General features: G+C 40.6%; 2 protein-coding genes across 5 annotated transcripts in view; both read right to left on the minus strand.

Annotated features, from left to right (window-relative positions):
- The window catches only part of sema3e (sema domain, immunoglobulin domain (Ig), short basic domain, secreted, (semaphorin) 3E), a 54,074-nt gene extending 38,154 nt beyond the window's left edge, over nt 1–15,920 (minus strand). Inside the window, exon 1 of one of the 2 annotated variants that reach the window (XM_079466410.1) lies at nt 15,772–15,920. The gene's annotated coding sequence lies outside the window, so the exon portion shown is untranslated. The remainder of the gene's footprint in view (nt 1–15,771) is intronic. The other variant, XM_079466411.1, reaches the window with a different exon arrangement.
- A 635-nt stretch (nt 15,921–16,555) lies between these two features.
- sema3ab (sema domain, immunoglobulin domain (Ig), short basic domain, secreted, (semaphorin) 3Ab) overlaps nt 16,556–27,447 on the minus strand; it is a 75,807-nt gene continuing 64,915 nt past the window's right edge. For all 3 annotated transcript variants that reach the window (XM_079466413.1, XM_079466412.1, XM_079466414.1), the window contains 12 exons: nt 27,117–27,236; nt 25,976–26,118; nt 24,591–24,705; nt 24,430–24,499; nt 24,139–24,283; nt 23,837–24,056; nt 23,579–23,670; nt 23,057–23,098; nt 22,258–22,415; nt 21,493–21,560; nt 20,024–20,169; nt 16,556–19,384 (listed from right to left, as the gene is read on the minus strand). In XM_079466413.1, coding sequence (XP_079322539.1) covers nt 18,914–19,384; nt 20,024–20,169; nt 21,493–21,560; nt 22,258–22,415; nt 23,057–23,098; nt 23,579–23,670; nt 23,837–24,056; nt 24,139–24,283; nt 24,430–24,499; nt 24,591–24,705; nt 25,976–26,118; nt 27,117–27,236 — 1,790 coding nt within the window. In that variant the 3' untranslated portion in view covers nt 16,556–18,913. The remainder of the gene's footprint in view (nt 19,385–20,023; nt 20,170–21,492; nt 21,561–22,257; nt 22,416–23,056; nt 23,099–23,578; nt 23,671–23,836; nt 24,057–24,138; nt 24,284–24,429; nt 24,500–24,590; nt 24,706–25,975; nt 26,119–27,116; nt 27,237–27,447) is intronic.

A 27,447-nucleotide genomic window follows, 5' to 3' on the forward strand; every position in this document is an offset into this window, starting at 1 on the left:
AATTCAATAAGACAGGATTAATGTTGTTTTAAGGTGACTGCAGGGACATGGTAACACAATTTAGAAGTTAACAAAGTTAACTGTGGTCTCACCTTCTTTCGGTCAATCTCAAGTTCCTTTACGGTATCTTCACTCTGAGGGCAAACACACTTAAGAGGTCAAATTAGTTGGAAAGAGTTCTGGCAAAGAAACAATGCACTATTGTGTCGGACTATTGCATCTAATATCTGTTTTGTATTTAGCCGTCTTCGACAAATACTGACGTAGATGAATCTGACCTGATGCATTATTATAAAGGACAAAAACTCATAATTTACTTTTCATGCTGTTAAAAAACTGAATGCCTTAATTTTATGGTGTAGGACTAATAAATTCTCATTATTTTATTTTAGAAATATTATTATTTTACTGGATTTGTGTCCTTTTTGGACATTGACACTCATATCCAATTAAAATACATACACTCTAAAGACGAAGAAAACAGCATATCTATCTAAGAGGTAGAGTACATCATGACATTTCTTTGGGACAGTTTACCCAAAAATGTAAATGATGTCTTCTTTTACTGACCCTCGAGTTATTCCAAATCTGTTTACATTTCTTTGTTCTGATGAGAGAAATGCTTGTTACCAAACAGTTCTCGGCCACCATTTACTACCATAGTAGGAAAAATGACAATGACAGTCAAAAGTTCCCTAGAGCTGTTTGCTTTCCAACATTCTTCAAAATATATATTTTGTGTTCAACAGAACGAAGAAGTGTAAGATTATTTTCCTACTATGGTAGTCAATGGTGGCCAAGAACTGTTTGGTTACAAGCACTCTTCCAAATATCGTCCTCTGTGTTCATCATTACAAAATAAATGTATACAGATTTGGAACACCTCCAGAATGAGAAAAGGAAGACAGATAATTCATTTTGGGGTGAACTGCCCCTCTAAGAAAAAAAACTAAAATAGCCACTGACAAACAAAAACAGAGACTGGTGTGACAAGACAAAAGACTGAAAGCATCCCTTAACTTCCTCTTGGATGTCCTGAGTAAAATGTTTTGGGAGACTTATATGCCACGCTCAAGTTTATAGCCATAATGATGCAATGTTCCAGCAGTGATAGTTCTTAACTGTCTTAACAAATCACTGTTTTGGTCAGATAAAGCTTTCAGCTTCATAACGTAAGGTGAGGTACTTCTCATCCCGCTTCAATTCATATTTCAAAACTGTGATAAACATCTAATCTAAAAGGACTGATATCAATACTATTTTGCCACCACCCCCTTAAATTGATTATAATGTTATCTCCAAAGCTGGAGATATGAGCATGTCTACGGATAAGTGAAACCACATGCCTTTGTCTAAATGTGTGTGTGCTTATGCACAAGAGCATCAATTTGAAGTAAACGTTGAACATTATGTTTTAAAAGGGAGTCATTTCTAAGTTAGCTGATGAGATTTATCGAGTTATTTTAAGTGGCTAAAAACACCCACATGTTGTTGATCTGAGAGCTGGTATGATGAGCGAGGTTCTTCTGCTTTCATTCTCTGGTAGTGAATCCAGGTGTGTTTTCACTGTCTCACGCATCACTGCACGCACAAACAACGACCTCCAAGACCAAGGGAGTTTCTGTGGACCCTGAGGGCCTACGAGAATGTCCAACGCACAAATACATGCACAAAGAGACATGCTTGTATAGGAGAACCACCTGACCCATCCAGCGTGTGTCAGAGAGCATCTGGAAAGAAGACGAGGCAAATTTGTTATTCCATCTTTTTACAAAACTGTGCAGAAACGTCTTTGTCTAGCATTAAGGAGCAACAGTTCACAGAAATCTCTCTGGAAACCAAAAACATTTAAGAGACCATTCAAAATTTTCCTTTAATCAACATTGAAAAAAAATCAAACCTCAGGGGTGACAAAGTCATCCAACAGCAATGCGAAAGACTGACAACATGACACATGAAAACGGTCATACAAATTCCAGGTTATCACATAAAAAAATTATTTTCGAACTTTTCCTAAATGCATGTCCTGTACAAATATTATTGCTGTGTTGCTTGAAAGTGAACTTGGTTTCTTTGCACTATTTGAGGTCTGAAAAAGAGCATATTTTTCTCCAGTTTTAATTTGGGAGGAATATTCTTAGTAGTTCACAGAAATGTAAAAATAATAATTATTTTACTTTAACAAATACCTTTAAATAGTAAATTCAGAAATGGTCACATTTTTTCCAAATCTGTGGGCACGGTGTATCATGCTTTGGAAATGCAACGCTTCTCCCAATATACATTTCTTAAAATCTTGGGATCAAGACATGAATCAGCCTCGTTTGAGCCCATGGTGCCACATCATTAACCAAATATGCTTGTTAAACATGTCACAACATTAAAAATGAATTACAGATACAATCACTTCTGTCCAAAACCACTGGAAATGAAACCATGTTGACCCCTTCCAGGGTTGGGACCCGCTTTTTCACAAAAACAAGAATGAAACAACCGTTTGCAAAAATACCCCGGGTTACTATGTGGAAAGTGACTCAAAACATAAATGCACATGGCCAGTGATGGTAGTTCGTGTGGCTTGTTGATGCATTCAGTCTGGCATTTCAATTTTCATTTTCAGTTTTTGTTCCATTTTCGATGGATTTCTTACTAAAATAAATTTCTTATTTAAAAAAATATTGAAACCGTAGTAGCCGCGCGTTTAACACCGCTAATCCATTCTTATTAAAGAACTAATAGCATTTGGTTTACATTACAATCTGGCTAAACTAAACTTGATAGCTTGGAGTATAGATTCAAGCATTCAAGACACTTAAAAAGAACTCAAGGCAGTTCTTCTGCAACCACTTAAATACTGGAAAAATAAATAAAGTATGATTGTTAATACAACTGGAGACACACGGGAAAAGCATATAATGCTACTTACTATTGAAAGTTGTTATTTTGGAGAGCAAATATTTAATTTGATGAAAATGTGTGCACACCCTGGCATATTTGTGCAGACATCAACATTTGGTTCGCATTCTTGAAATCAATGTTTATAAATTTGAAATGCCCATATATTTATAGTCAACATTTAGTAGTAAACAAGCATACAGACGACCTCAAAGAAAAAGCCACCAAACCCATTTTGATTTCATGGGATCTTTAACATGTCCATTAATCTGCCACAAACGTAACACTAAAATGACAAATGTGTGACAGTTTGTGCATTAGCAATGTATGTTTCTGAAATAAGCCAAACGTTGTCCTAACCAGTGCTTATCTTAAGTGAGGGTTGCTTTAGAAACATGCTGGATTTGATAGAGAGTAAATGCATGCTGGCATGAACCCAAGTGGGCATGTCGAAATGTATCTGTGTGTGCATGCATGCGTAAAATGTATTCAGTATGAGAAACATGATGGCGACTACAGAAGACCCTACAGATGGTCGGGCGGTTTGAAGTGACTTACATGTCTCCTGTGATCAGTATCTAACCATAATATCTCAAGGGTTTACTATTTGTAATTCTCATGGAAGTTATGCAGCCCATTAAAAACAGACGCTCCCTAAAGTAATATACTGTTACCTCTGTAATCTGCCGTAAATTCAAAAATCAAAAGAGGTCTTTGAAGAAATCTGCCTTGTTCGAATCTGTAACTTCTCGAACTCGACTTGAAAGTCAAATCTGAAAGAATCATTAAGAGCCTGATCGTCTTCTAATGACCTCTCAATCTACCTGCCTGTCAAGTTCAACATTTGCGTCCTGTTTTCGTTTTAAGACCAACTTTGATGGATTTCGCGCCTCGTCCCTCGAGTATCTCCTCGTCTCGTTTCCTTCCACGGCTCCTTGTCGTGGTCCTTTTCTGAACTCTTTTCTCACCTTGTTTAAAACCATTTAACGGTGAACGGATGAGGTATGTGAGTGTCATGCATTGTAGTCGTGTACTATAGGTTGTAGTACAGGAAAAAAATACTAATATACCAAACATTTCCAGCGTCACATACACTAAAAAGCCACAGCTGTCAGTGATATCAATGATATCTCGATGCTTAACCAGACATAATGCTTGTGTGAGTTGCATGTATGTCAGGAGAAACAGAGCCTGGAGATTTGAAAACTCATTTGCACTATACAGAGCAAAACCAAGGGCAGGGCGACGGGGATTTATAAGGAGCACTGCACAATTTCTGCAGATTGTAAAGAACAGGATTTTACGTTGTTTTTTTGCTAAGTTTATGTTAAATATAGCATTAATTTCCTGCAAGATTTAAATCTTCAGTTTGTATATACCACTTCGAAAGAACTTCAGCAGAATTGACTCAACACTGAACAAAATGCAAACGACAGAACATTTATAACAAAACCAAACTGTTAAACCATAGTAAGATATATCCATTTATTTTATCATGGTGTGCTGTGATCTTTATACATTATAATACAGAAGGGCAAGGGAAGAGAGAGGGCGAGTTGGGAAAAGAGTGGAAGGGAGAAAAGAAATGAGATTGGAAAAGTGTAACATAATCTTTCTCAGCTGGTTTGGGAAAACTGATGAATTAAAGCAGGACCCTCTTTCCATTTGGAGGCTTTTCTTTGTACTGATCTGTCTGACAGTATTTAAAATTAACTGAATTGGTCTTATTCATAATATTGTCATCAATCTAGCTGCAGTTTGGTAGCCTGTTAACAAATTACAAAATGATTAGAAAACAATACATTTAAAAGGGATTACACTCTCATAAAGACACACTGAAGTCATCTTTTCCAGAGTACAGCTCAAATCTCACTTAATTCAAGTATGCTGCGTCTCGCCTGGTTTAACATCAATAAGACGAGCAAAAAACCAACGAAGTCTGAAATCGACATCAAAGCTGGCGCCACCCCTCCTGACGGACAAAATCTGAATCGAATGTGACCGTAAATAAGATTTGAGAGGTACGGCGGGGGGGAAACATTATCAGTAGATGAAGACTTCAATTTTGATCTGTTCCTCACACAGAGCTATCGCATGACAGAATTAGAAGACTGGGAATTCAGCCCACCCGTTATTGAAGCACAACCATCAATCCCAATAGATATACACGTCTTCTGTAAATTCTCACATTTTAATTATTACAGAATTACACAGTTATTAATAAAGAACTAAAATGAATAGTTATCAAACAATGTCTGTTTACAAGATAAGAGTTTCATTTATCTGAGCTGTGGACTCCTAAAATCAAGATAAGAATAATGTCCTGTCAGGCTGCTGTTGTGTTTAGGAGGATTACCTGCTGAAAGGACCATGTGTTTTCCAGACCCTTCTTGTTCACCGAAGAGGATTTTCGGTTTGACAAGACACCACGATAACCTTTTGTGCACTTTAGAGCCTGGCACAGAAATGGGAAATAAAATACAAAGCACACAATACATCGTCGCATGATCCCTGCATGACTGTTGAATCATTACAAGTTGGTTTTGTCTAACATATGAACGTACTCGCCGATTGCCAACAAAACGCAGACATATGACTTACTACGTCCGGTTCATGACCGGCATCTTTTAGCGCTGGGGCGGCTCCTTCTAGCAGTTTCAAACGATCTCCAAATCCATCGTTTTATCCACCTTTAATAGAACGTTCCTCACAGAAATGCAGTGAACAAACAAACGCAGCTGAACTTCGTGAACGCAGTGCTCTCGCTCTCTTGCTTCAGCTGGTTGATGAGTGCGAATGCTCCTTCTCCCGCTGTCATGAAACTGCTCCGAGACTTAGGGTGAGATCCAAATGCAGCTTTATTGGTGGGTAATCCAGAGGCGTAATCCAAATAACAGGCAGGGGTCATACACAGGTAGGCAGTTCAAACAAGGAAACCAACAACACAAAGAAACAAACAAAACAGGCAGGGACCAGAGGCAAAAGAGTAAACAGGGAACCAGGCAAGAAATCCAAAAACCAAAATACAAGGAACCAGGGAAACGCTCAGAAATGCAGAATTAACAAAACAAGACTTCGCAGTGAGTGAATAAGTGCACATGGTATATATAGAGTGAATGTGAATGATATGCAGGTGTGTGTGAAATCAGTGCTGATGAGTCCGGGTAGTGAGTTATGGGAAATGTAGTCTGTGAGTGAATGATAAGTTTGATGTGGAGTGCCCTCTGGTGGTTTTCAAGGGCACTCCAGCTGGTGACCGTTACATAGCCCCCCCTTTAAGGAGCGGATTCCAGACGCTCCTAACACTGTCCAGGAGGGAGGAGAAGCGGAGGCGGACCCGGGGGCGGGATGGAGGGCCAGGACCGTGGAGCGGAAGAGAACCCGGAGACTTAGGCTTAGCAGGCGGCCAGGGCGGAGCAGGCTGAGCAGGCGGCCAGGGCGGAGCAGGCTGTGCAGGCGGCCAGGGCGGAGCAGGCTGTGCAGGCGGCCAGGGCGGAGCAGGCTGTGCAGGAGGCCGGGGCTGAGACGTCCCTTCAAGGAGACCAGGCCGACTTGTCGGTTCAGGGGTATAACGCAGGTCCGACGGTTCAGGAACCGGCACAGGTGTGGATTCGGCCGTCTTGTCCCAAGACACAGGCGTGGATTCGGCCGTCTTGTCCCAAGACACAGGCGTGGATTCGGCCGTCTTGTCCCAAGACACAGGCGTGGAGGAGGCCGTCTTGTCCCAAGACACAGGCGTGGAGGAGGCCGTCTTGTCCCAAGACACAGGCGTGGAGGAGGCCGTCTTGTCCCAAGACACAGGCGTGGAGGAGGCCGTCTTGTCCAAAGATACAGGCGTGGAGATGGCCATCTTGGGATGAGGCTCAGATATGGCAGACGTGACGTGAACAGTCTCTGGCTCCGGCTGGGCAGACGGGGCTTGACTTGACTCTGGAAGATCGACTCGGGCTGGACTTGACTCTGGAAGATCGACTCGGACTGGAGTTGACTCTGGCAGATCGACTCGGACTGGAGTTGACTCTGGCAGATCGACTCGGACTGGAGTTGACTCTGGCAGATCGACTCGGACTGGAGTTGACTCTGGCAGATCGACTCGGACTGGAGTTGACTCTGGCAGATCGACTCGGACTGGAGTTGACTCTGGCAGATCGACTCGGACTGGAGTTGACTCTGGCAGATCGACTCGGACTGGAGTTGACTCTGGCAGATCGACTCGGACTGGAGTTGACTCTGGCAGATCGACTCGGACTGGAGTTGACTCTGGCAGATCGACTCGGACTGGAGTTGACTCTGGCAGATCGACTCGGACTGGAGTTGACTCTGGCAGATCGACTCGGACTGGAGTTGACTCTGGCAGATCGACTCGGACTGGAGTTGACTCTGGCAGATCGACTCGGACTGGAGTTGACTCTGGCAGATCGACTCGGACTGGAGTTGACTCTGGCAGATCGACTCGGACTGGAGTTGACTCTGGCAGATCGACTCGGACTGGAGTTGACTCTGGCAGATCGACTCGGACTGGAGTTGACTCTGGCAGATCGACTCGGACTGGAGTTGACTCTGGCAGATCGACTCGGACTGGAGTTGACTCTGGCAGATCGACTCGGACTGGAGTTGACTCTGGCAGATCGACTCGGACTGGAGTTGACTCTGGCAGATCGACTCGGACTGGAGTTGACTCTGGCAGATCGACTCGGACTGGAGTTGACTCTGGCAGATCGACTCGGACTGGAGTTGACTCTGGCAGATCGACTCGGACTGGAGTTGACTCTGGCAGATCGACTCGGACTGGAGTTGACTCTGGCAGATCGACTCGGACTGGAGTTGACTCTGGCAGATCGACTCGGACTGGAGTTGACTCTGGCAGATCGACTCGGACTGGAGTTGACTCTGGCAGATCGACTCGGACTGGAGTTGACTCTGGCAGATCGACTCGGACTGGAGTTGACTCTGGCAGATCGACTCGGACTGGAGTTGACTCTGGCAGATCGACTCGGACTGGAGTTGACTCTGGCAGATCGACTCGGACTGGAGTTGACTCTGGCAGATCGACTCGGACTGGAGTTGACTCTGGCAGATCGACTCGGACTGGAGTTGACTCTGGCAGATCGACTCGGACTGGAGTTGACTCTGGCAGATCGACTCGGACTGGAGTTGACTCTGGCAGATCGACTCGGACTGGAGTTGACTCTGGCAGATCGACTCGGACTGGAGTTGACTCTGGCAGATCGACTCGGACTGGAGTTGACTCTGGCAGATCGACTCGGACTGGAGTTGACTCTGGCAGATCGACTCGGACTGGAGTTGACTCTGGCAGATCGACTCGGACTGGAGTTGACTCTGGCAGATCGACTCGGACTGGAGTTGACTCTGGCAGATCGACTCGGACTGGAGTTGACTCTGGCAGATCGACTCGGACTGGAGTTGACTCTGGCAGATCGACTCGGACTGGAGTTGACTCTGGCAGATCGACTCGGACTGGAGTTGACTCTGGCAGATCGACTCGGACTGGAGTTGACTCTGGCAGATCGACTCGGACTGGAGTTGACTCTGGCAGATCGACTCGGACTGGAGTTGACTCTGGCAGATCGACTCGGACTGGAGTTGACTCTGGCAGATCGACTCGGACTGGAGTTGACTCTGGCAGATCGACTCGGACTGGAGTTGACTCTGGCAGATCGACTCGGACTGGAGTTGACTCTGGCAGATCGACTCGGACTGGAGTTGACTCTGGCAGATCGACTCGGACTGGAGTTGACTCTGGCAGATCGACTCGGACTGGAGTTGACTCTGGCAGATCGACTCGGACTGGAGTTGACTCTGGCAGATCGACTCGGACTGGAGTTGACTCTGGCAGATCGACTCGGACTGGAGTTGACTCTGGCAGATCGACTCGGACTGGAGTTGACTCTGGCAGATCGACTCGGACTGGAGTTGACTCTGGCAGATCGACTCGGACTGGAGTTGACTCTGGCAGATCGACTCGGACTGGAGTTGACTCTGGCAGATCGACTCGGACTTGGGTTGACTCTGGCAGATCGACTCGGACTTGGGTTGACTCTGGCAGATCGACTCGGACTTGGGTTGACTCTGGCAGATCGACTCTTGCTGCCCTTTCATGCAGGGGCTCTGGGTTGGCGACCATCTCGTGCAGTGGCTCTGGGCTGGCGGCCATCTCGTGCAGTGGCTCTGAGCTGGCGGCCATCTCGTGCAGTGGCTCTGAGCTGGCGGCCATCTCGTGCAGTGGCTCTGGGCTGGCGGCCATCTCGTGCAGTGGCACTGGGCTGGGGGATGCTGTGAGATTGTGGAACCCCTCATCCACAAAGCCCACAGTAAAGGACGAGCCGCTTAGCCGAAGGGCAAGGTCAATATATTGACCTAAAGTCCATTGCGGAGTATTGTCAGGCATGAGGTACTCCAACATGTCCTCAAGCCCATAACGGAACATGTCCTTTAATACGGCCTCCTTTACGTCCACCTCATGGCAGAGCACACAAAACTCCTCAACATACACCTCTATCGGGCGGTTACCTTGGCTCAGGCGGAAGAGACGGGTGACAGGGTCCATGGTGTGTGTTGCTGCTGGATCTTGGGTGGCGAAGTCTTCTGTCATGAAACTGCTCCGAGACTTAGGGTGAGATCCAAATGCAGCTTTATTGGTGAATGATAAGTTTGATGTGGAGTGCCCTCTGGTGGTTTTCAAGGGCACTCCAGCTGGTGACCGTTACACCCGCTCTCCTTGGTTGATGCGTGGCTGGCTCCATCTCGCTCTCATGGGTTGACGCGTGGGCATTCTTTTCCGGGAGAATTGTCCAATAATTTAAAGTTCGAAGAAGTGTATCAAGCACAGAAATACTACGTCATTCAACGTTGAACATGTCAAGCATGAGAACCCAGCACGTTTAACAGTGTAAAGAAGTCAGAATGCATGAAACACTGAGGCACCCCATTTTCTTTTGAGTGTTTTTGCTCTGTATTTTTTCAGACCTCAAATACTGCAAGGAAAACAAGAAGTTCATATGCACATTTAATCAATACAACAGTAAAATTTGTACATATATTTAGGAAAAGTTCAAAAAGTATTTTTATGCGATAACCTCGATTTCTGTCACAATTTACATGCTGTCTTTCACATTGCTGTTGTATGACTGTCACTCCTCATGAAATGGTCTCTATATTGCACAGTTTATAATAGACCAGTATTCCAAACAAACCCGTTGAAATGAGCAGAAGGACTGACTTTGTGTTATCTTAACAGAGGGGTGTGCGAAACGGACTAAATCTGCACTCAGCGGGTCACCTCGGCCCCTGACCTGTCGCTGGTTTGGCGCTCTAGAGAGCGAGAAGAAGGTGCGCTGACACAAGGATTAGTTGATGTCAAGGGGTCAGATGAAAGTTCTGTCATGTTATGTTTAAACGGCCTTGAGTCCCTCCAGATTCAAGTCATATGTAACACTAAAGGTTCATCTGCTAACACCCTCTTCCTCTCACGTCACACTCTCCTATCAGCGCCTCAAGAAAGCTTGAGTTCTTCTGACATAGAAGTTCAAGTCTTATGCAAGCGACTGCTAAAAAAAGTTAATCTTGGCAGCAGTTCTTTCCACTAAGAAAAATGTGATCTCACTGCTGTATCACTTTAGCTGTCTAATCTAAAACGGAGGTTAACAAAATGACCCTTTAATTCCATTCAGTGCTATATCTCTGAGATCTAATAGGCATGAAGACAGTAAACTTCTCAAGCTTCAATAATTTTGGGATATATTATTGGAGAGGACCATGTGCCGTGAAACATGACCACATCCTCTCGTTCGGTCTTTGTTGGTATAAGCCTTGAAACGTCGGAGTATAAAAACACAGAAGGTTTCTGTCCTCAACCTCTGGAAGCCATTAAAGATGCCTACTCCAATATACAGCTCATGCCAAGCTGTGCACCTAAAGTCTGTCCCGTTTTATTCCTACTGCCCTTTCTACAGTCTACACTACCTCCACGAAGGTCTTCATTTACAAGAGAAACAAGGAAAGGTGATGTTGACAGCATGTTCAAGGACGGCACTAAAACAGGTTGAAATAGAACATTATTATACTTCATTTTTTCACTGAATGTATAGTTTCCTTCAAAGGTAAACATGCCGGAGATCCAAAAAAGACCCACACGCGATTTTGGAAGTTGGCGAAATCTGAAGTGACATTGTGCTGGCAGTTTACTGCTACACAAACATACCAGTCCTTCAGCTTTTAGAGCTATAGAGACCAAACACGTCATAATCCCTAATGCCAAAGCAAACGTTTGCTCACTTTTGTAGCGCGTTCCATCATGCCACTTTTTTATTATAAAGATCATGGGGACACCCTGTGACACCCACTACACGAGGATCGCACATGTAGTGTTCGGTTTAGTAAAGAAGAATTAAAGGAAACAATTGCTGTACAAATACACAGGGCCGCTTTGATAAGGCCTGGAGACAGACCACGGTCTGTCAAATTAAGAAACGGAAAACCTGACAGAACAACACTTAAGCACACAACCCCAACAGCACCAGGAGGAAAGCCAATACAAAATGATGTAGAGACTCACCTGGGTTTGTCCGCAGATACCTGCCAGTTCAAACACTGTCAAATGAAAATATTGAATGACGGGTATGAATGAGGCATCATACTAAAACAACCCTTTACCACATACTGACACTGCTTTCTTCCTGAGGGGATTTATGTTACGTGATCTACCTGTCAAGAGAGAAAATTATGGTAATTGTAATGTTTTGTCACTTGTTGTTATGTTACAAGAACATTTATCAGGTATAATTACATTTGGAGAATTTTGTTGCCATTATATGTTATTTTACATGGTAGCCTACCTGTGAAGGAATGCAATGCATATTTTGCTTTACGCAGGTGGCCAGCTTTCATCACCCGTGACACGTAAGCAATCATTATTTTCTGTGTTTCTGACGAACGGACGTGTGCTCACACAGCGTCAGGTCTTTTACAGTGGGTCTGGTTCTCCTCCGTTGACTTTGATCAATGACTGTCTCTCTGCCTCATTGAACATCTCCACATGTGTGATAAGACGAGCGCAAGATGCCTTGATCTCTGGCCCGTGATCAAAATCTGACAAAATCACTGTAACATATTTACAGGTATGCATTTGACAGAGCCTTTCATCCAGAGTACACATTTTCAGTATGCATGTTCTTGGAAAATCCAACCTATGACAAAATCAAACAAACAAGTTGAGCTACAGAAAAAGCATGTTGTTGGGGGTCGTGTTGCTCAGCTGGTAGAGAGCATGACGCTGGGAACATCAAGGTCATGAGTTCAATTCCCAGGGAACACACAAACCAGTGAAATGTTTACCCCGTTACATTCTTTGTATTAACTCTGCCGAATGTGAAAATGTGTATGCTTTATTGAGAAAATGTCACGCATTTATCATGACGTAAGTCACAATATCAGATTTTTACTACAAGAGAATTCATGATAACGATTTGAATCGCAATATCTCTTAAAATATACATAAATAGTGCTATCAGTCAAATTCATCTTTAATTTAATTTTGTTTTATCTCTTTTTTGGCCAATGCATCACACTCAAAATATCCACTACGCAGGCAAAGCGTTAGTAGCCATTTGTTGTTCCAGATACTGGCACTGAATTATTTGTGACATAATCATGTGTGTGTGATAGCATTTATCGCGGTTGGTAGAATGTGGTTTATCGAACCAGATTTTAGACAACAGACTAATTGTAGCTTCAGGGTATAAGAATCACGGAGCTAAACCAAATACTTTTGAAGACACTTTTCATACATTTTAAGACCTCATCGCCACAGTCTTAGTTTGTGATAACTTGCAATGCAATTCAGAAGGGTGGGAACGAAGCACAAGAGAATGAATGGAGTGACTAACCCAATACAAGGTTTATTAAAAATTGAAACCAGCCTTGTGGCTATAGCACTTAGCATGTGGGACCAGACAGTGTTGATTCCCATTGAGGCTAAGCTAATCACCTTCCAACACACAGAGCAGTAAGCCTCACAGTTATTACCAGAGACAGCCCTCAGCCATGGTTCCAACTCCTTATCCTTCAACCATTTGCACGAAAATGTGCATTTTAACAACCAGGTGTAAATGGACCTCGCACTATTCGCTTACGCAATGATTAAATTCAGGGAAACTTTAGCATACGATCGCTTCAGACAAACATGGAAAGATGACACAAAATTTAATAACTTGGAATATGGCATTTAAAGGAATAGTTCACCCAAAAATGTAAATGCTGTCATCATCTACTAGCCCTTCCAAATGTGTATAAATGTCTTTGTTCTGCTAAATACATAGAAAGATATTTGGAAGAACGTCAGTAACCAAACAGATCTCATCCCCTTTCGACTACCATAGTATTTATTTTCCCTACTATGGGAGTCAATGGGGGATGAGATCTGTTTGGTTACTGACATTCTTCCAAATATCTTTGTGTTCATCAGAACAAAGAGATGTATATAGATTTGGAACAACCAGGGGGTGAGTAAACTATGACAGAATTTTCATTTCTGGGAAACTGATATACTTCCGGTTAGTGTAAAACCCATTTATTATTCCATTTGGGACAATAATACCCTTTAAAAATCCAAACACTACAAGGTTGAGTGCATAGTGCATAGTATGTCATTTGGGACACAGCTCTCAATACTCTTACATTACTAAAATCCGCTCATGCAAATCATCAGTTTTTAGATATTGCATTCCATTTCACTTCTTAGATAGATTTTTATAACAAAGAAAACTAAAAATGTAAATAAATAAAACATCATAAAACGTAAATACGTTGTCACGAAATAAGAATATGTGAATAACTCAAAATGTCAGATAGATCTTAAATATTCCAACAAAACAAATAGTGAGACGAACAAGTGTAAGTGCCATTTACTGCCATTAAACAGATTTACTTACTATTATTTAGTTCTTTATATCAAAGCATGGTCAACATAGCTATAAATAAAGAACGAAATAAAAAGTATATATGTAGATACATTTGTGATGGAGTCCCATAGCCTGCATGTGTGTTAGAAAAGCATTAGAGGAATTTTCCATTAAAATGTGAACCATAATAACTATAGTGCTCTTCGCATTCAGACTTTCACGCTCTTTGATAAAGCCATATAAACAATCCTGACACAGAGACATTCGCTTCAGGCAAACCTCTTCTATAAGAAGCTTCACAGAGGGTATCCAGCTGGGAAACATTCAGCCTTTCTGTTAATCTAAGGCTAATAAAGTTGCACACACCACATCAGTTAGATTGCAGTATGCTTGCTTTGCAAGTAGTCGATCAAAAATCTGTTCTACGTTGCAAGTGAGGCAAGTATTCATTCACAACAACAAAATCTTCCAACAGCCTTCCATTATAGATGCATTGGTATTTATTACACATTTTGTCCGAAGCTGTAAGGCTTTTTGAGATAAGCGTCACACCAATGCAACACAGCGCATGCAAACACATGGCTCGACACATCATGGAACATGCAGCCTCATTTGGCTTGAAGTACTCCCACAGGCGAAAACTTCAAATAACTGAGCCCTGCTCATATATTCTCAACGTCAATGGAATCCAGCCCAGTTCATTCATCACATAACTGCTAATGCACTCATTCACAGGGACGGACATTTATGGCACACATCTGTGTCCGCAGAGCGATCTGTGGGGTAATCAGAATGACCTCTGACCTGTAGACGCCATACATGACCAACCGTCACCTTTAAGTCAAGTGTGGGGGGTTTAAAAGTCCATAAGCGTAAACAATGGACTCATTGGACTTTGCCACTTCATGCGCGAACCCCACACAGTCTCATAATACTTGCTCTGTGGCTACCTGAGTTTTGTAACACGACTTTAAATGATCTCACCTATACAAGCGTTATTCAGTTTCTCATATTTCCTACAGGTGGGTTGGGAATAGATAGATTTATTGAATGTTATAAGTTGAGTTACCATTATAGAGCACAAAGAGGAAACGTTCATCATTTGATGAGGTCATTTTGAACTTATAAAAAGGTTTTCGTCCAAAATGAATATAGTACAAACACATCTAATTGAGGGCACGGAGTGACGCAAAATCCGATATACAGTGTTCAACAACGTATGTGCAGCAAAATACTCCTTACCTTTCGGTATTGGACCAAAAAGGAAATGTTTTTCAAGAAAGTATTTTAGTTGGAAAACCCGACAACAAACTTTCATCCTTTTCATCTAATACATATTTGGTTACGAACATGTTAAGATAAACATCTAGCAATCCACCTGAGATGATTTGGCTCACAACTGAAATGACAAGTGTTTTGATCTTTGTTTTTCTTTTCAAAATGTATAATATAATAAAAAGGTATTCATTGTCATGCGCATACTTTAAAAAACGTCTGGCCCTCAAGTCAAAACGTTTGCCCACCCATTGCGGGATGCTGTAAACCGCAGAGGGCAACACAAGCTCCGCTTTTAAGAAACTTTAAATGCAGTAACACATTCTGCCGCTAGATGGAAGACATGTCTTATGTATAAAATAATTGTTGAACACGACGGGCAGTCTATTAGTCGTCTCTACAATATTCTCTGGTCTGAGATGTGGCATTTGTCACTTTATAAGTGTAAGTAACCAACACCATTGAGAAGTCGCGGAACCGTAATACCATTTTAATAATACGTGTGATATTTAAATCAATTCTGATCAAACCAAACAGATAATATAGTTATTTAATTTAGTTATGGGGTTCATTTAGTTTGAACCTATATCCACATACACAGAAGATCTCCTTAAATGCAGAGACATAAATCCTAAACATAAACGGGACATTTATAAAACACAGATATTAAATATATACTTACATGTGCTTTATCAACCAATCTATACTGCAATGTCGATCAATCTTGTACTTCAAAATCAAATGTATTTAATCGATATTCGGCTTTCCACACCTGTTGGGACTTGGAAATGCAAGAGACGTGATGATCGACGCAGTAACGATGCTGAAGACTTATTAACTTGATTGGTCTTCTCAGAAAATGATTGGTTGTTACTACCAACCAATACAGTTTTTATTATTTTATTTTTAGTTCATTTTTCGTTTACTGTGCACCTTTGTGACATGCTGTCGGTGTAGTTCGTGCAGTGATAGAAATAACTAAAAAAAGAAATGATAATGATAATAAACTATGTTTTAACCACAATATTTGGTTTTATTTGTAATAAAACCATAGTCGCCACTCACCACAAATGTACTATAATTGACATAATCGATTAAAAAGTCGATTTTACACGTTGGTTTAGGTAGTAGCTGAAAAAATGTATGTAAACAATATTGTTTATTGTTAAAGAACCAGGGATGAGATATTTTTCCTAGAATTCTCCTTTGCTCAGCGTCATCAAACGTCATTGAATAACATTGTTTTTGCTCTCCATGCATTATTTTAAGAGCTTCACAGATTTTACCTTAAACTTTACGTTTTTGCTTTTCTCAGCAGTATTAGGAGGTGAGAACACACTGAACTCCAGCATGAGAAGAGAAATAAAAGAAATAAAACAAGAATGGTTTTCCTTGAGCCCAGGTGCAGCAGGACCCAGAACACGAAGGCACAGCCAAAGCAATAACACAACCAACCATCAGCCTTTCTGAACAGGTTCTTTAGAAGACACATTTATTTGATCAGCAGAATGCATGCCAAAAATGAACAATTTACAGCAGCATTATCATGTCTATTACTTCGTCCCTTGTTTTGATCAGTTCAGAAGAGTCCGTGCAGTCTGAGCAAGGCAGGTGTTCCTTTTTGTCGAAAGATCTTAAGATCAATTCAAACAGAACGACAACCACATACTGTTGAGTTAAGTACTGAAAGTCCTTTCGTTTACAGTCCAACCAATGGATTCTTGTTGGTATGCTTAGATATGACTACAAAGTGAAAATAGTCCATTGGGAAAAAGATGTAGTTCAATAACACCATATGTCATCGATAGCAGAATATGGAGGACCACCTGGAATTCAAAGTCGGCAGACATAAACAGACAGCAACTAAACGAATATAGAAATGAATGGTGTTGTAAATTCACATGCAGTTTGTACACAGTGACATATTTTGGACTATTGTTTTCATAAATTGTCTATATGTTCACAGCTGCATTCTGATATATGTGTGCTGTAGGTGCGACTGTGCTTGTATGGCTTCAACAAGAGGAAAAACACGTACTGTTTTATGTGCTTTCCTACTTGCTTTGGATAAAAGCGTCTGCCGAATAAATGTAATGTAACGTACTGAGAAAAGTAAAGCAATGGGAGGCCTAAAAGCAGAAGTTCTCAGTTTCTGATCGCAGACCAGTTTTGTGTCACACAGCTGTCATCTCCTCAACTCAGTCATAACTATATCGAGGGCCTCAGTCTGCTATAAAATACAATAAAACGGTCCTCCCTCTCACATTTAAAGTCAACATGAAACCACAATGACCTTATTTTGTCCTTTACGTCTCGGTTGTTCTTGTGCACGACTCAGCAGTGCACATCATTCAAAACATTTTTACAAAGATGTTGAGATGTTTTTTTTGTGGCTGACATCACCGATGTCACAAAGGCTTTAACCAGTAGGCGCCAGTGTTGTTTTATGATGGGACTTTACACTCATTTATTATGGTTTGGCTCTATTCAGGTCTGGCCATCCACCATTCACAATCCAACGAATTTAAAAAAGACAAAATAAAATCTTGTTGAATATCCAGTTTCAATTGAAAGTACATTACATTATGGAAGTTGCAGACAGTAATTCATGATAACTTTAAATGAATATCTTGGGATACAGTTAGTATCTCTCAGAGAAAAAGTATTTTAACACTTTACTGCCGCCGATAAAATTCTAAACTCTATAATCTGTATCTCTGTAGTTATACAGGTCATGCTAAATGAAGTTGCACAAAATTTTGTTAAGCAGAAACTCTTTTCACAGATGTGATGAAGTAGTCAGTCTTGGTCTTTTGTAAATGTGCTGAAAATCTTTTTCCAAATACATTTAACATGTAAACGTGACAGAAAGCAACATAGTGATAGCATAAAACCCCTTAAATAAAAGCCACTGTATTTCACACACGGATTTTATAAACATAGATGAAATCATGTCAACAATAATAACTTAACTGAGGAAAAAGAGTTAGTGAAGAGAGCTTACGTACCCTCAACGCAGTGGTTTAAAATGAGTAAAACTAATAATAAAATAAACCTATTATGTCATATTTTAGATATACTCTGGCACAGTACAAAATTAAATATTGATCTTAAAAAATAGCAGGAAAAAGTTTTTGTAGCAGTTTTCTTTTTTTTCTGGAAGAGCTTATTTATAGGAACAACACAGTTCCATTAATGGGTTTGCCGAGGCTTTGTTTTTGGATCAGATTATAGAAAACATGATGAAGACAGAAAATGGAGAACAGAATAGAGGACCAGAAACAAACAATTCATGTTCTTACTAAATGGATCTGTAACAGCAGCGCCTACTTTTCCATTTTGATACAAAGATATACAGTATAGGTTAAGGTCAACACACTCTATACACATAATATAACTAACAGGCTCATTACCCAGGATGCACTGGGGTTGTGCTTCAGCTAAACAGAGCAGTTAAGCAGTGGTCTTTCCATATTCCCCATGTTTATTTTTGTCCCTCATGATTTGAAACATACTTTTTTACAGACTGAAACCTGTTTCACAGTATATTTTATAATGTGTCATATTTACAGGTAGTCCATCTTTTAACGGAACCTAAAGGTCCATTATGTCCTCTCAGAGTCAGAATACATACTGTAGGTGCGAATGAAGTGTGCTCGGGTTTATAAAGGAAATAACTCTTTTTCATACACACATGCACTCAACAGGAGTGGGACATCACACTTCCGGTTTGGCATTTCAGTCTGTGGAACAGTAGCAGTCAAGCCCCTCGGGTTGTCTTTCCCGTCCTTATGTTTTTATATCTTTATTTGCCGTACAGGTGCTCAGACGCTGCGGGGTGCCCGCTGCATGTCGTGGGTCCTGCGGTTGCGTCCTTTCTTGTTTTCCTGTAGTAGCTTCCACTTACTGGCGTGTGATTGGCTAGACAGGAGAAGCTGGCTGGCGTGCGATTGGCTGGCGTGCATGAGATTAGCTTTCTGCCTACGCTGTTTCCGTTCTCTCTTCCAAACCTGCTCGCAGAGCTGGTCGACGCTGTTCGGGCTGGGGGGATTGATGAGAGACAGGAAGTCACGATACCACAGCTTGCCGTTGGCTGGATCGTGGCTGTCCGTAGGGTCTCGGTGCAGCAGGTCATCCAGGTGGTCGGTGGGAATTACGTGAAGGGTGAGGCGGAGCAGGGTCTGGATAAAGCCGTGCTCGACGGCGTGGCAGTAATAGATACCTGAATCCTTTTGGTGTAGAGTTCGGATCAACAGACCTTGTTCTGTACCCAACACTCGCTCGTCTGACTTTATCTAAACAAAAAAGGAAACACTTAGATTACATCATATAGTCAGAGTATAGCAAATGACAACTGTATTTTTGGCAAACAACCCACATTCAGGATTCTGTAGGTGTTTTGGGCAAAGATTTTAACTTTTATGGAGAGAGTTTTCATATGATCTTTAAATGTGGACCACATGAAACAACAATCTAAAAAGGTCATCATAACATCATTAACACATTACATAACATTAACAATTACATAAACAATGAATCATTCACAAAAATGTATCTTACCTAATGCACGATGAGCTAACACGAGCAATTGTAATGGCATTAACAAAGATTAATAAATGCTAAAGACTGTGTTGTCAGTTGTAAGTTTATACCAGCTAATGCATTTACTACTGATAAAAAATACAACATTCTATTCATTTTAAATAATATTAATATTCTTAATACTAAATTATATTTGATTAATCTTTACTGTAAAAACAACCAAGGCCTTTTATTTTACGCATTCTATATTAATGTTGTGAATAATGTAATTTGTACTCTATCCTTTTAAAAACAAACAACCTAGGACTTTTATTTAAAAAAAATTACATTAAAGTTGTAAATAAGCTTTTACGATTATTTGTGTCAAATTTGTGTCACTGACATCAACATACCTCTTGTTTTCTGTCTTCCCCGTGTCTCTGAAACAGCCAGTAGACAAGAGCGCGCTGAGACTTCGGACTGCACTCCAGAAAAGAGCTGCTATTCTCGACCCCATAAACCGTCCTTTCCAGCAGACCTCTATCACCATCTGCCTCATCTACAGGAGATAAAAGATACACAAGTAAGAGGTTTATTTCTTCTTTAATGTGTTTAACACGAGCATCATCACAAAGAATGTCTATCATATCACAGATGCCGGGTCTCTCTGTGTTAGGGTCTACAGGGATCCAAGGCCAAAAAAAAAGGAAAAGCCCCCTTTACATTTCACCAGACTGTCCTAATTTAAACGCCTCTCTTGCCCTGTCTTTCATTTTCATCTGCCATGCTTTGAAGTCATGCTTATGAAATGTCAGAGGGCATTGTGGGTTAGCGGTGCCAATGTAATGAGGTGTGTGAGGCCACAGCTATGACACAGGAAGTCAGTGTGTGGTCCTGGTGAATGTGATTCCATCGGCCTCGCATCGCATATCTACGTGGACGTGTGCGCTTGAGAGTGTACGTTTGTGTAAGTGCATGTTCCGCAGCCTATATTTCTGCAACAGCTGTGAAACTTTCTCAGCAGTGAAACGCATGTTATTACCATATTAAAATGACCATTTTTCATTTTCAAAGCGTTATTTAAACACTACCTTGGCACGAACAGAATGTATGAACGGCTAAAACAGTTACAATTATCTCTTTGGTTTCAAGTTGTAGTTTCTTTCACATCCGTAAATGTATTTTATAAAGAAACACCTTGACTGTCTCAAGGACCAATAGACTACCTTTCAAAAGATAAGGGTCACTTTACTGAAACGTTTTTTATGATTTATATCTGAAGGCTTATGTTTGAAACGAGTAATGTCAAGAAAACAAAACAAAAATAAAAAACGGATTAAATAAATAGTTTGAAGTGAATAATAAAGTAAAAGCAGACAATAAAAGAGCAAAATAAATAGAAACTAAATCAATAACGTTTAAAAAACGTTTCATGTTAAGATTCCCAGAAGGTGGATAATAAAATGCCAAGTGTATATTTTTACAAAAAATAAGCAAAGGGTGAAGTAAATAGACACCGAAGATGCTAGAATATAACAGTTTTGATTTGGGGTGGGGATTATTTACTCACAACACTTTGTGGGTTTTGTGTGTTATTTTAGGGTTTGGATAAGTTTACTATTATTCTAAAATATCAAAATAGGTTAAACAAACGAGTAGGTAAGCCCAAACATTTGACAAGTAGTTTAGAGTACCAGAACTTGCAGACGGTTCCTATACTTAAGATAAAAACTTGGTATGTTGATTCAGAAATACTGTAGGTCCTACTAAAGTAAAAATGTCTAAATTGTATAAGTGTACATTTGTGACCGTTGACCCACCATAGCAGTGCTATTATTAGAGATACAGTATCAAACATATGTTTGAGATGCATATACATTACCGTGATGCTGTAGATCTGAACATTGAGTCAAAGGGTCCCCGTTCCTGATATCCTGACGCCTCGTTCTCCTGCAAGCGCAACACACACGCAATAGAGTTTAAGAGAGGGCAGGTGAACCTCGCATATCCACACCCACACGCATCTGTCTCATAGAGAGCTTTCGCCGTGTTACCATCAAAGTAAATCAAAGACGGCTTCACATGAGCGTACGTGTACATATGAAACAGAACCTGTTTTAGCTCTGGGCTATTTAGTCTCTATGGAGTAAAGCCAGATCTGATGCTCGCACTTTATGAAAAAGCAACATATGCAGCTTACGTCCCTTGTCCCTTGAATGTTCGTCCGAGGCAACTTGGTAATTTTGAAAATGTGTAAAGCCGTTTCAACACCAGTAGCGCATAAAGAACATCTCTTCCGAAAACACAGACTGCACATGTGAGACCTCATTTTAGGATTAAGCAGATATAAGTTTACCTTTGAGTCTAAAGGAAAATATTCTGAAACGTGAACCTCACAAAGTGCCTTAAATACGAGTCTGCGAGACTCATGGACGGCAGTCAGCCTGTCCGATGAAGTTATATATGACAACTCGAACCAGGCCAAGAACTGCTTCTAAAAATACTTCGAGAGACTTCTAATGTTCAGTCTTTGGTTATTTAGAAAGCGTGTGATGAAAACCACACACAACGGCAAGTGTTTTACACCATATTTGAAATTCTAAAGGGATTCATCTCATGTCACTGTGTGTTTCAAAAATACATTTACCTCTTAGCGGTAGGGAAGTATCTGGAACATTGCGAGCCATCCCAGGCGCAGTACGGATCACGTGCAAGGCAGCACTCAGCGCAGGCTTTGCCGTACACATCGCAGCGGTGCAGGGGCATCTGGGATACTCCGATGGAGGATCCGAGATAGAGTTGTTGCTGTGGAAGAGAGGCAGGGACAATCGTGAAAATTTTTGTTTGCTGTGCCGAATGGCTAGTCGTGGTCTAGGCTGAGTGTTGGTTGAGTTGAGGACCGCTCTAGTTTCTCTCGGGATGCAGGACACATGCTCAGTATGCACCTGTTTAAATATGTATCCCTCCAGCGAACCTCTCAGTGTCTTCTTGATTATTCACACTGTCTAAGTAGGCTTCATGATCGCGGATGAACGCTGGAGCTTGGAGTGTGTATGTGTGTGGCCTCTAATAGGAGTACGTCATGTTGCCGTGTTGTGTGAGTGATTATGACAGCAGCCTCTGCTCTGCGTAATGTAGCCAGAGGCCAAGCAGTGTGTGCGTGTGTGCGAGTGTGCTATCTTGGTTTTTTGGTACTTGATAAATCTGGCTGTTCCTCTGTCAGCAAAATTTTTGTTGCAGCATGGCAAATTTCCCACAACCCTCAGCGCTAAACAAGTTTACTCCAATCCCCAAAACACGTTAGGCCTGTTGAGTTCCCTGCAGGTTACCTGTTGCATTCATTGAGCTCTGTTCAGTATTAAACCTATGTTGGTGTATTAGATTTATTCTGTTCCCTGGAGATCACGTATTAGAACAATAATGAGGTTCAGACTACTCTCGCTTACCTGCTTTGTCGAGAGCTCCATGGCAGTGATCGCCGTCGGTTCCTGTATATAAAAAAGTACTTTATTTTACTTTATCTGCAAAATAATACTTTGAAAAAACTGTAAAAACATGTAAAAAGGGCATTAAGTGAAAATAAAGAGTGCAAGGGAGGTGTAGTTGATTCCAATTTGATTTTGAATTAAAATGTAAGTAAAGTGTCCACACTGGGACACTGTCATTTTGCGAGGGTTTCCATCTAATATGTTTGTTAAGACTGAAAACATGACAGGAAATTTTCTCTCTTTTTATGTTTGGCATTTGTCTCATATATCGTGTCTGCTGATTATGCAAAGCACAGAGAATATGAGCGATAAAAGTAATTCATCCTTACTACTGCTGACGCGTTCATTTTGCGGTCACATACTGTATTATGTCACATAGTTCACTCAATGGTTAGTTCGATTTGACAGTTCAGATCGATTTCAAACCGTATATTGGAAGAATAGCTGCATAAATCATTATAATAGAGTCTTTAAACTTACTCTGAACACAGTCATCTCCTCCAGCAGGACTTCTTCAAGGTCATGCCAAGTTCCTCTGGGAATGGACACAACCTTAAGAACTGTGCCCATGTCTTAAAAAGAGAAATAAAATCTGATTTGCTTGCATTATTGTAAAAACGCACATAACTGTGTATATTATGATATGTAAATAAAATTATTTTTAAAGAAGGCACATAATTTGTCTCATGGAAAAGACTAACAATGATAAAAAATATGAATCTGCATTATCACACTCACCAGTGCCAATAAACATGACATCATACTGGCCATCCTCTGCATCCACTCTGTCCACCACAATCTGAGTAAACTGATAGTCCACATCAGTTCTGATTATGATAGGACGGTTGTTAATGGGAAAAACTGGATTGTACATGGCTGGATGGCTCCTGGCAAATGTGATAACGTCATCTGGAAAGTCCTTTGTCGACTCAAACCCATCAAACGTTTTGCTGGGGCACTGGGAACAATGGAGAAAGTTAAATGAAAAAAAAAAGGTCAGTGGTAATTGAAACGTATTGGCATAGATTGGAGCCTCTTACCGTGCCAGGTCTTGGGTACGGAACTCTTCCCAAAAACGGTACCCATTGATAGTTGGGTCCATCTCGGTGGGCATATGGACCCAGAAACACCCTCCGGATATCTGCCATACTGTACATGCACACCGCTGAGCCTTTAAAGATGTTACTGTAAAACAAAAAAAAGCAATCATGAGTTTTTGACAGGATTGCTTACGGGGACTTAAGACACAATTATAGAATATGCCAGTTAACAGAGTATGCAAATACATTTTGTGGGAATTGGATTATGGTGTAAAGTGGATGTTGTAATACCTGGATGTTGTAAACACAGCATAGATAATAGGGTTCTTAGGATCCTTGGAGCTCATAAGAAAAACATCCTCTGTAATAAAATTCAGTGTCAGTGAGGAAACCATGATGCTGTCTACAGTAAACCAATGCCCAGTAAAGTTACTGTAGCATGGGCAACTTACGTAGTTCATCAAAATGTGTGTCAATGCCATTCAGGCCTGGAACAGAGCAGATCAACCGGGCTTTTAGAAATGTGGTCCATTTGTTTACCAAACTCCTGTGGCCTCCAAAGTCATTCTGTCAGAGACAAAACAAAGCTCACTCATCACATTTACCTCCGAAATGTTGGTGTAAAACATAAACTATATCAATATCATTAAACTGCATGTTTACATTTTCCATAGATCACGTAAAAATGCCCCCTGTGCAAATAAAACATTTATGTTTATTGAAATCATAAGAAATTTATGAAAAATGAAAAACAATTTCTGCGTACGCGTAATAATAAAAAAACTAATGTGAATTTCTTTTAGGGTTTTTTATGAGTTCTGCCGATGTTAAAAAAAGAGGTATGTGATTTTTGCATTCAGCATGTTAAACTTCATAAAGAAATTGTAAAAATTAAAGCAAAACACTACTTTAAAAAAATGAGTTTGTTGTTCCTGCTAAACTATACGTATTTAAAACAGATGTACTTCAACACAAAAGTGTCTGAACACTGACTGCAGTCTTGTCACACCTAGAAAATTATCACCGATGAGTGATGTTTCGGAAAGGTGTGTACATGTGTGTCAATAAACACAAACGTCTTTCGTGTTCCTGCCAGCTGTCATATGGAACACGGCTGTAATATAAACAGTCTCACATGCTGTGGGTCTATCAGCTGTAATTAGCAGGGTTGGACATTATCTAAACATAAACTCTTCATAATGACACAATTGTCTGTGCCAGAGAACGAAGAATTCCAGTCGTGCCGGAATAGCAAAGGATCTGTAATTGAGAACACCTTTCTACCACTTCAAGATGTAGACTCACACTTGAGCCGAGCGAGTCTGCCAAAGTCTCACATTTTGCTCCACACTGGGGTCTTTGTTTTCTTGGCTGATGGCTTCTACGGTATTTTAGGCATCTCTTAAGTTTCAGAGCGGGGTGAGAGCAGGACTGCAGGAAAGCAGAAGCCAAATGCAAAAAACTAGCTGGGCCACCTGTCTGGTCACCGTCAAAGGAATGGGGAAGTAGCAATGGTGTGTATAACCCTATAATCCCAACTATATCTCCTCTAGAGTTACAGGTATATAGTTTCAAATAAACGTTTTCGTAAATTGTTCTAATCTTATTTTCCCAAGACTAATAGCTGTATGCCCTTATGTATATATTGAAAAATGAAGGATCCGGCAGTAAGTTGACAGTTTGACAGTATGTTTCAACTTCATGAAACAAATGAGAACATTTATTTAAGAGACCTACAAACAACAAAGTATTTCTTTCTGATTGTGTGTCTGCCAACCAATTAAGTTAATGCATAAGGATATATCTGTATATTTGTGTGTAAAAGGGTTTCAAGTACCTTACACAACTGTCCAATTCTGGCATGTGTGGCTTTACTTATTTGTTCCCCATCAATGGCATTTTCTCTAAAGAACAGAAAGATCTTGTCGTCTTCTGGGTTGTCGCTTTCTGGAATGAGGTGCACGCTCACAAATCGAGGATCTAAATGAACACAAAGAACACAAACTCTCATGAATACAGGAACAAAAGCAGAATATAACAAGAAAATCTGATTGAACCACAACTATAAATAAGACAATTTTAAGGTGGTCAATGTGTAAGCATCATTATTTAATGAATTTGATGTAATTTACGCATCATGTGTTTCTGTCCGTGGGCTAGAGACACATTAGAGACACATCATGTGCTTGCAAGTACTATTGGTAGTGTTGTGAGGCCACAGCTCTTCGTGGTTATTCATGGTCATTTTTTTTTCACACACATACACACCCCAATCCGCCGACACTGACAAACACACACACACACATTCCCATGGTGTCAAAGAAAACAAAGCCATTTGTTTAACCTTTATTTGCGCTTTAAGATAAAAGACAACAGGAAATATGAGGAAACAGCGTGATTCTCATGATGAACACTATTCAGTGTTTTAAAATCCTAAATCACTTCCTGTTCGGTCACATCTTTACCACACACACAAGCCGTGGGGTCATTATGTGCTAACTTTTTATCAATGATTTAACTTCTTCCTCTTGTCTAGTTGTGTCCTATCTTGTTTTCGTTTATAATGAAGATCTTTTCACTTTAGAATTGTTCATTGTTTTGTATACAGCATTGGTTCGCAACCCTTTTAAACATTAAAACAAACATATAAAAAATATCATATGGCCCATTTTTGGTCCAAACCAGAAGCATGTTTATCTGTGTTTGAATAAAATAAAATAAAAATACTTAAATAACTATAATAATAATAAATAATAATAACAAAGATTATATAGAAAATCTCATAATAAATATAATAAAATATATAAAAAATCTATAGAAAATCTAATAAAATCAAATGGACTTTAATATAAATATTTTAGCACTGTTTGTATAATTTTAAATACATATTTTAATTATATATATATGTGTATATATATATATATATATATATAACAAAATGTATATTTTCATATTTATATAGATAAAAAAATACCAACCATTGAGCCATCTGGAGTCATGCTGCTCTGTTCGGATTGGATGGTGCTTGCCTAGTGTTCTAAAAATGGCAAAGTCCCGTCCCATGAAGTCAGCTGACGTCCCAGCATACAATTCTCCATCTGGAGATCAAAAACACAAATTAAAAATAGTTTCAGGTCACTGTGAGTTCAAAATGGAGGGCGGGTTCAATCCAAGAGAACTGTGACAGGGCGAAACTCAGGCAATTTCACGGTCAAAGATGGGGAGAGAACCGGAGGGTTTGTGCGTGTGTGTAGTGAGTGACCTTTAATCTGAGATTTAACACTTGGAGGCTCTGCAGGTGGAGCACAA

This window comes from Barbatula barbatula (assembly GCF_947034865.1).
Source record: "Barbatula barbatula genome assembly, chromosome: 10".
Classification (NCBI taxonomy): Eukaryota; Metazoa; Chordata; class Actinopteri; order Cypriniformes; family Nemacheilidae; genus Barbatula; species Barbatula barbatula.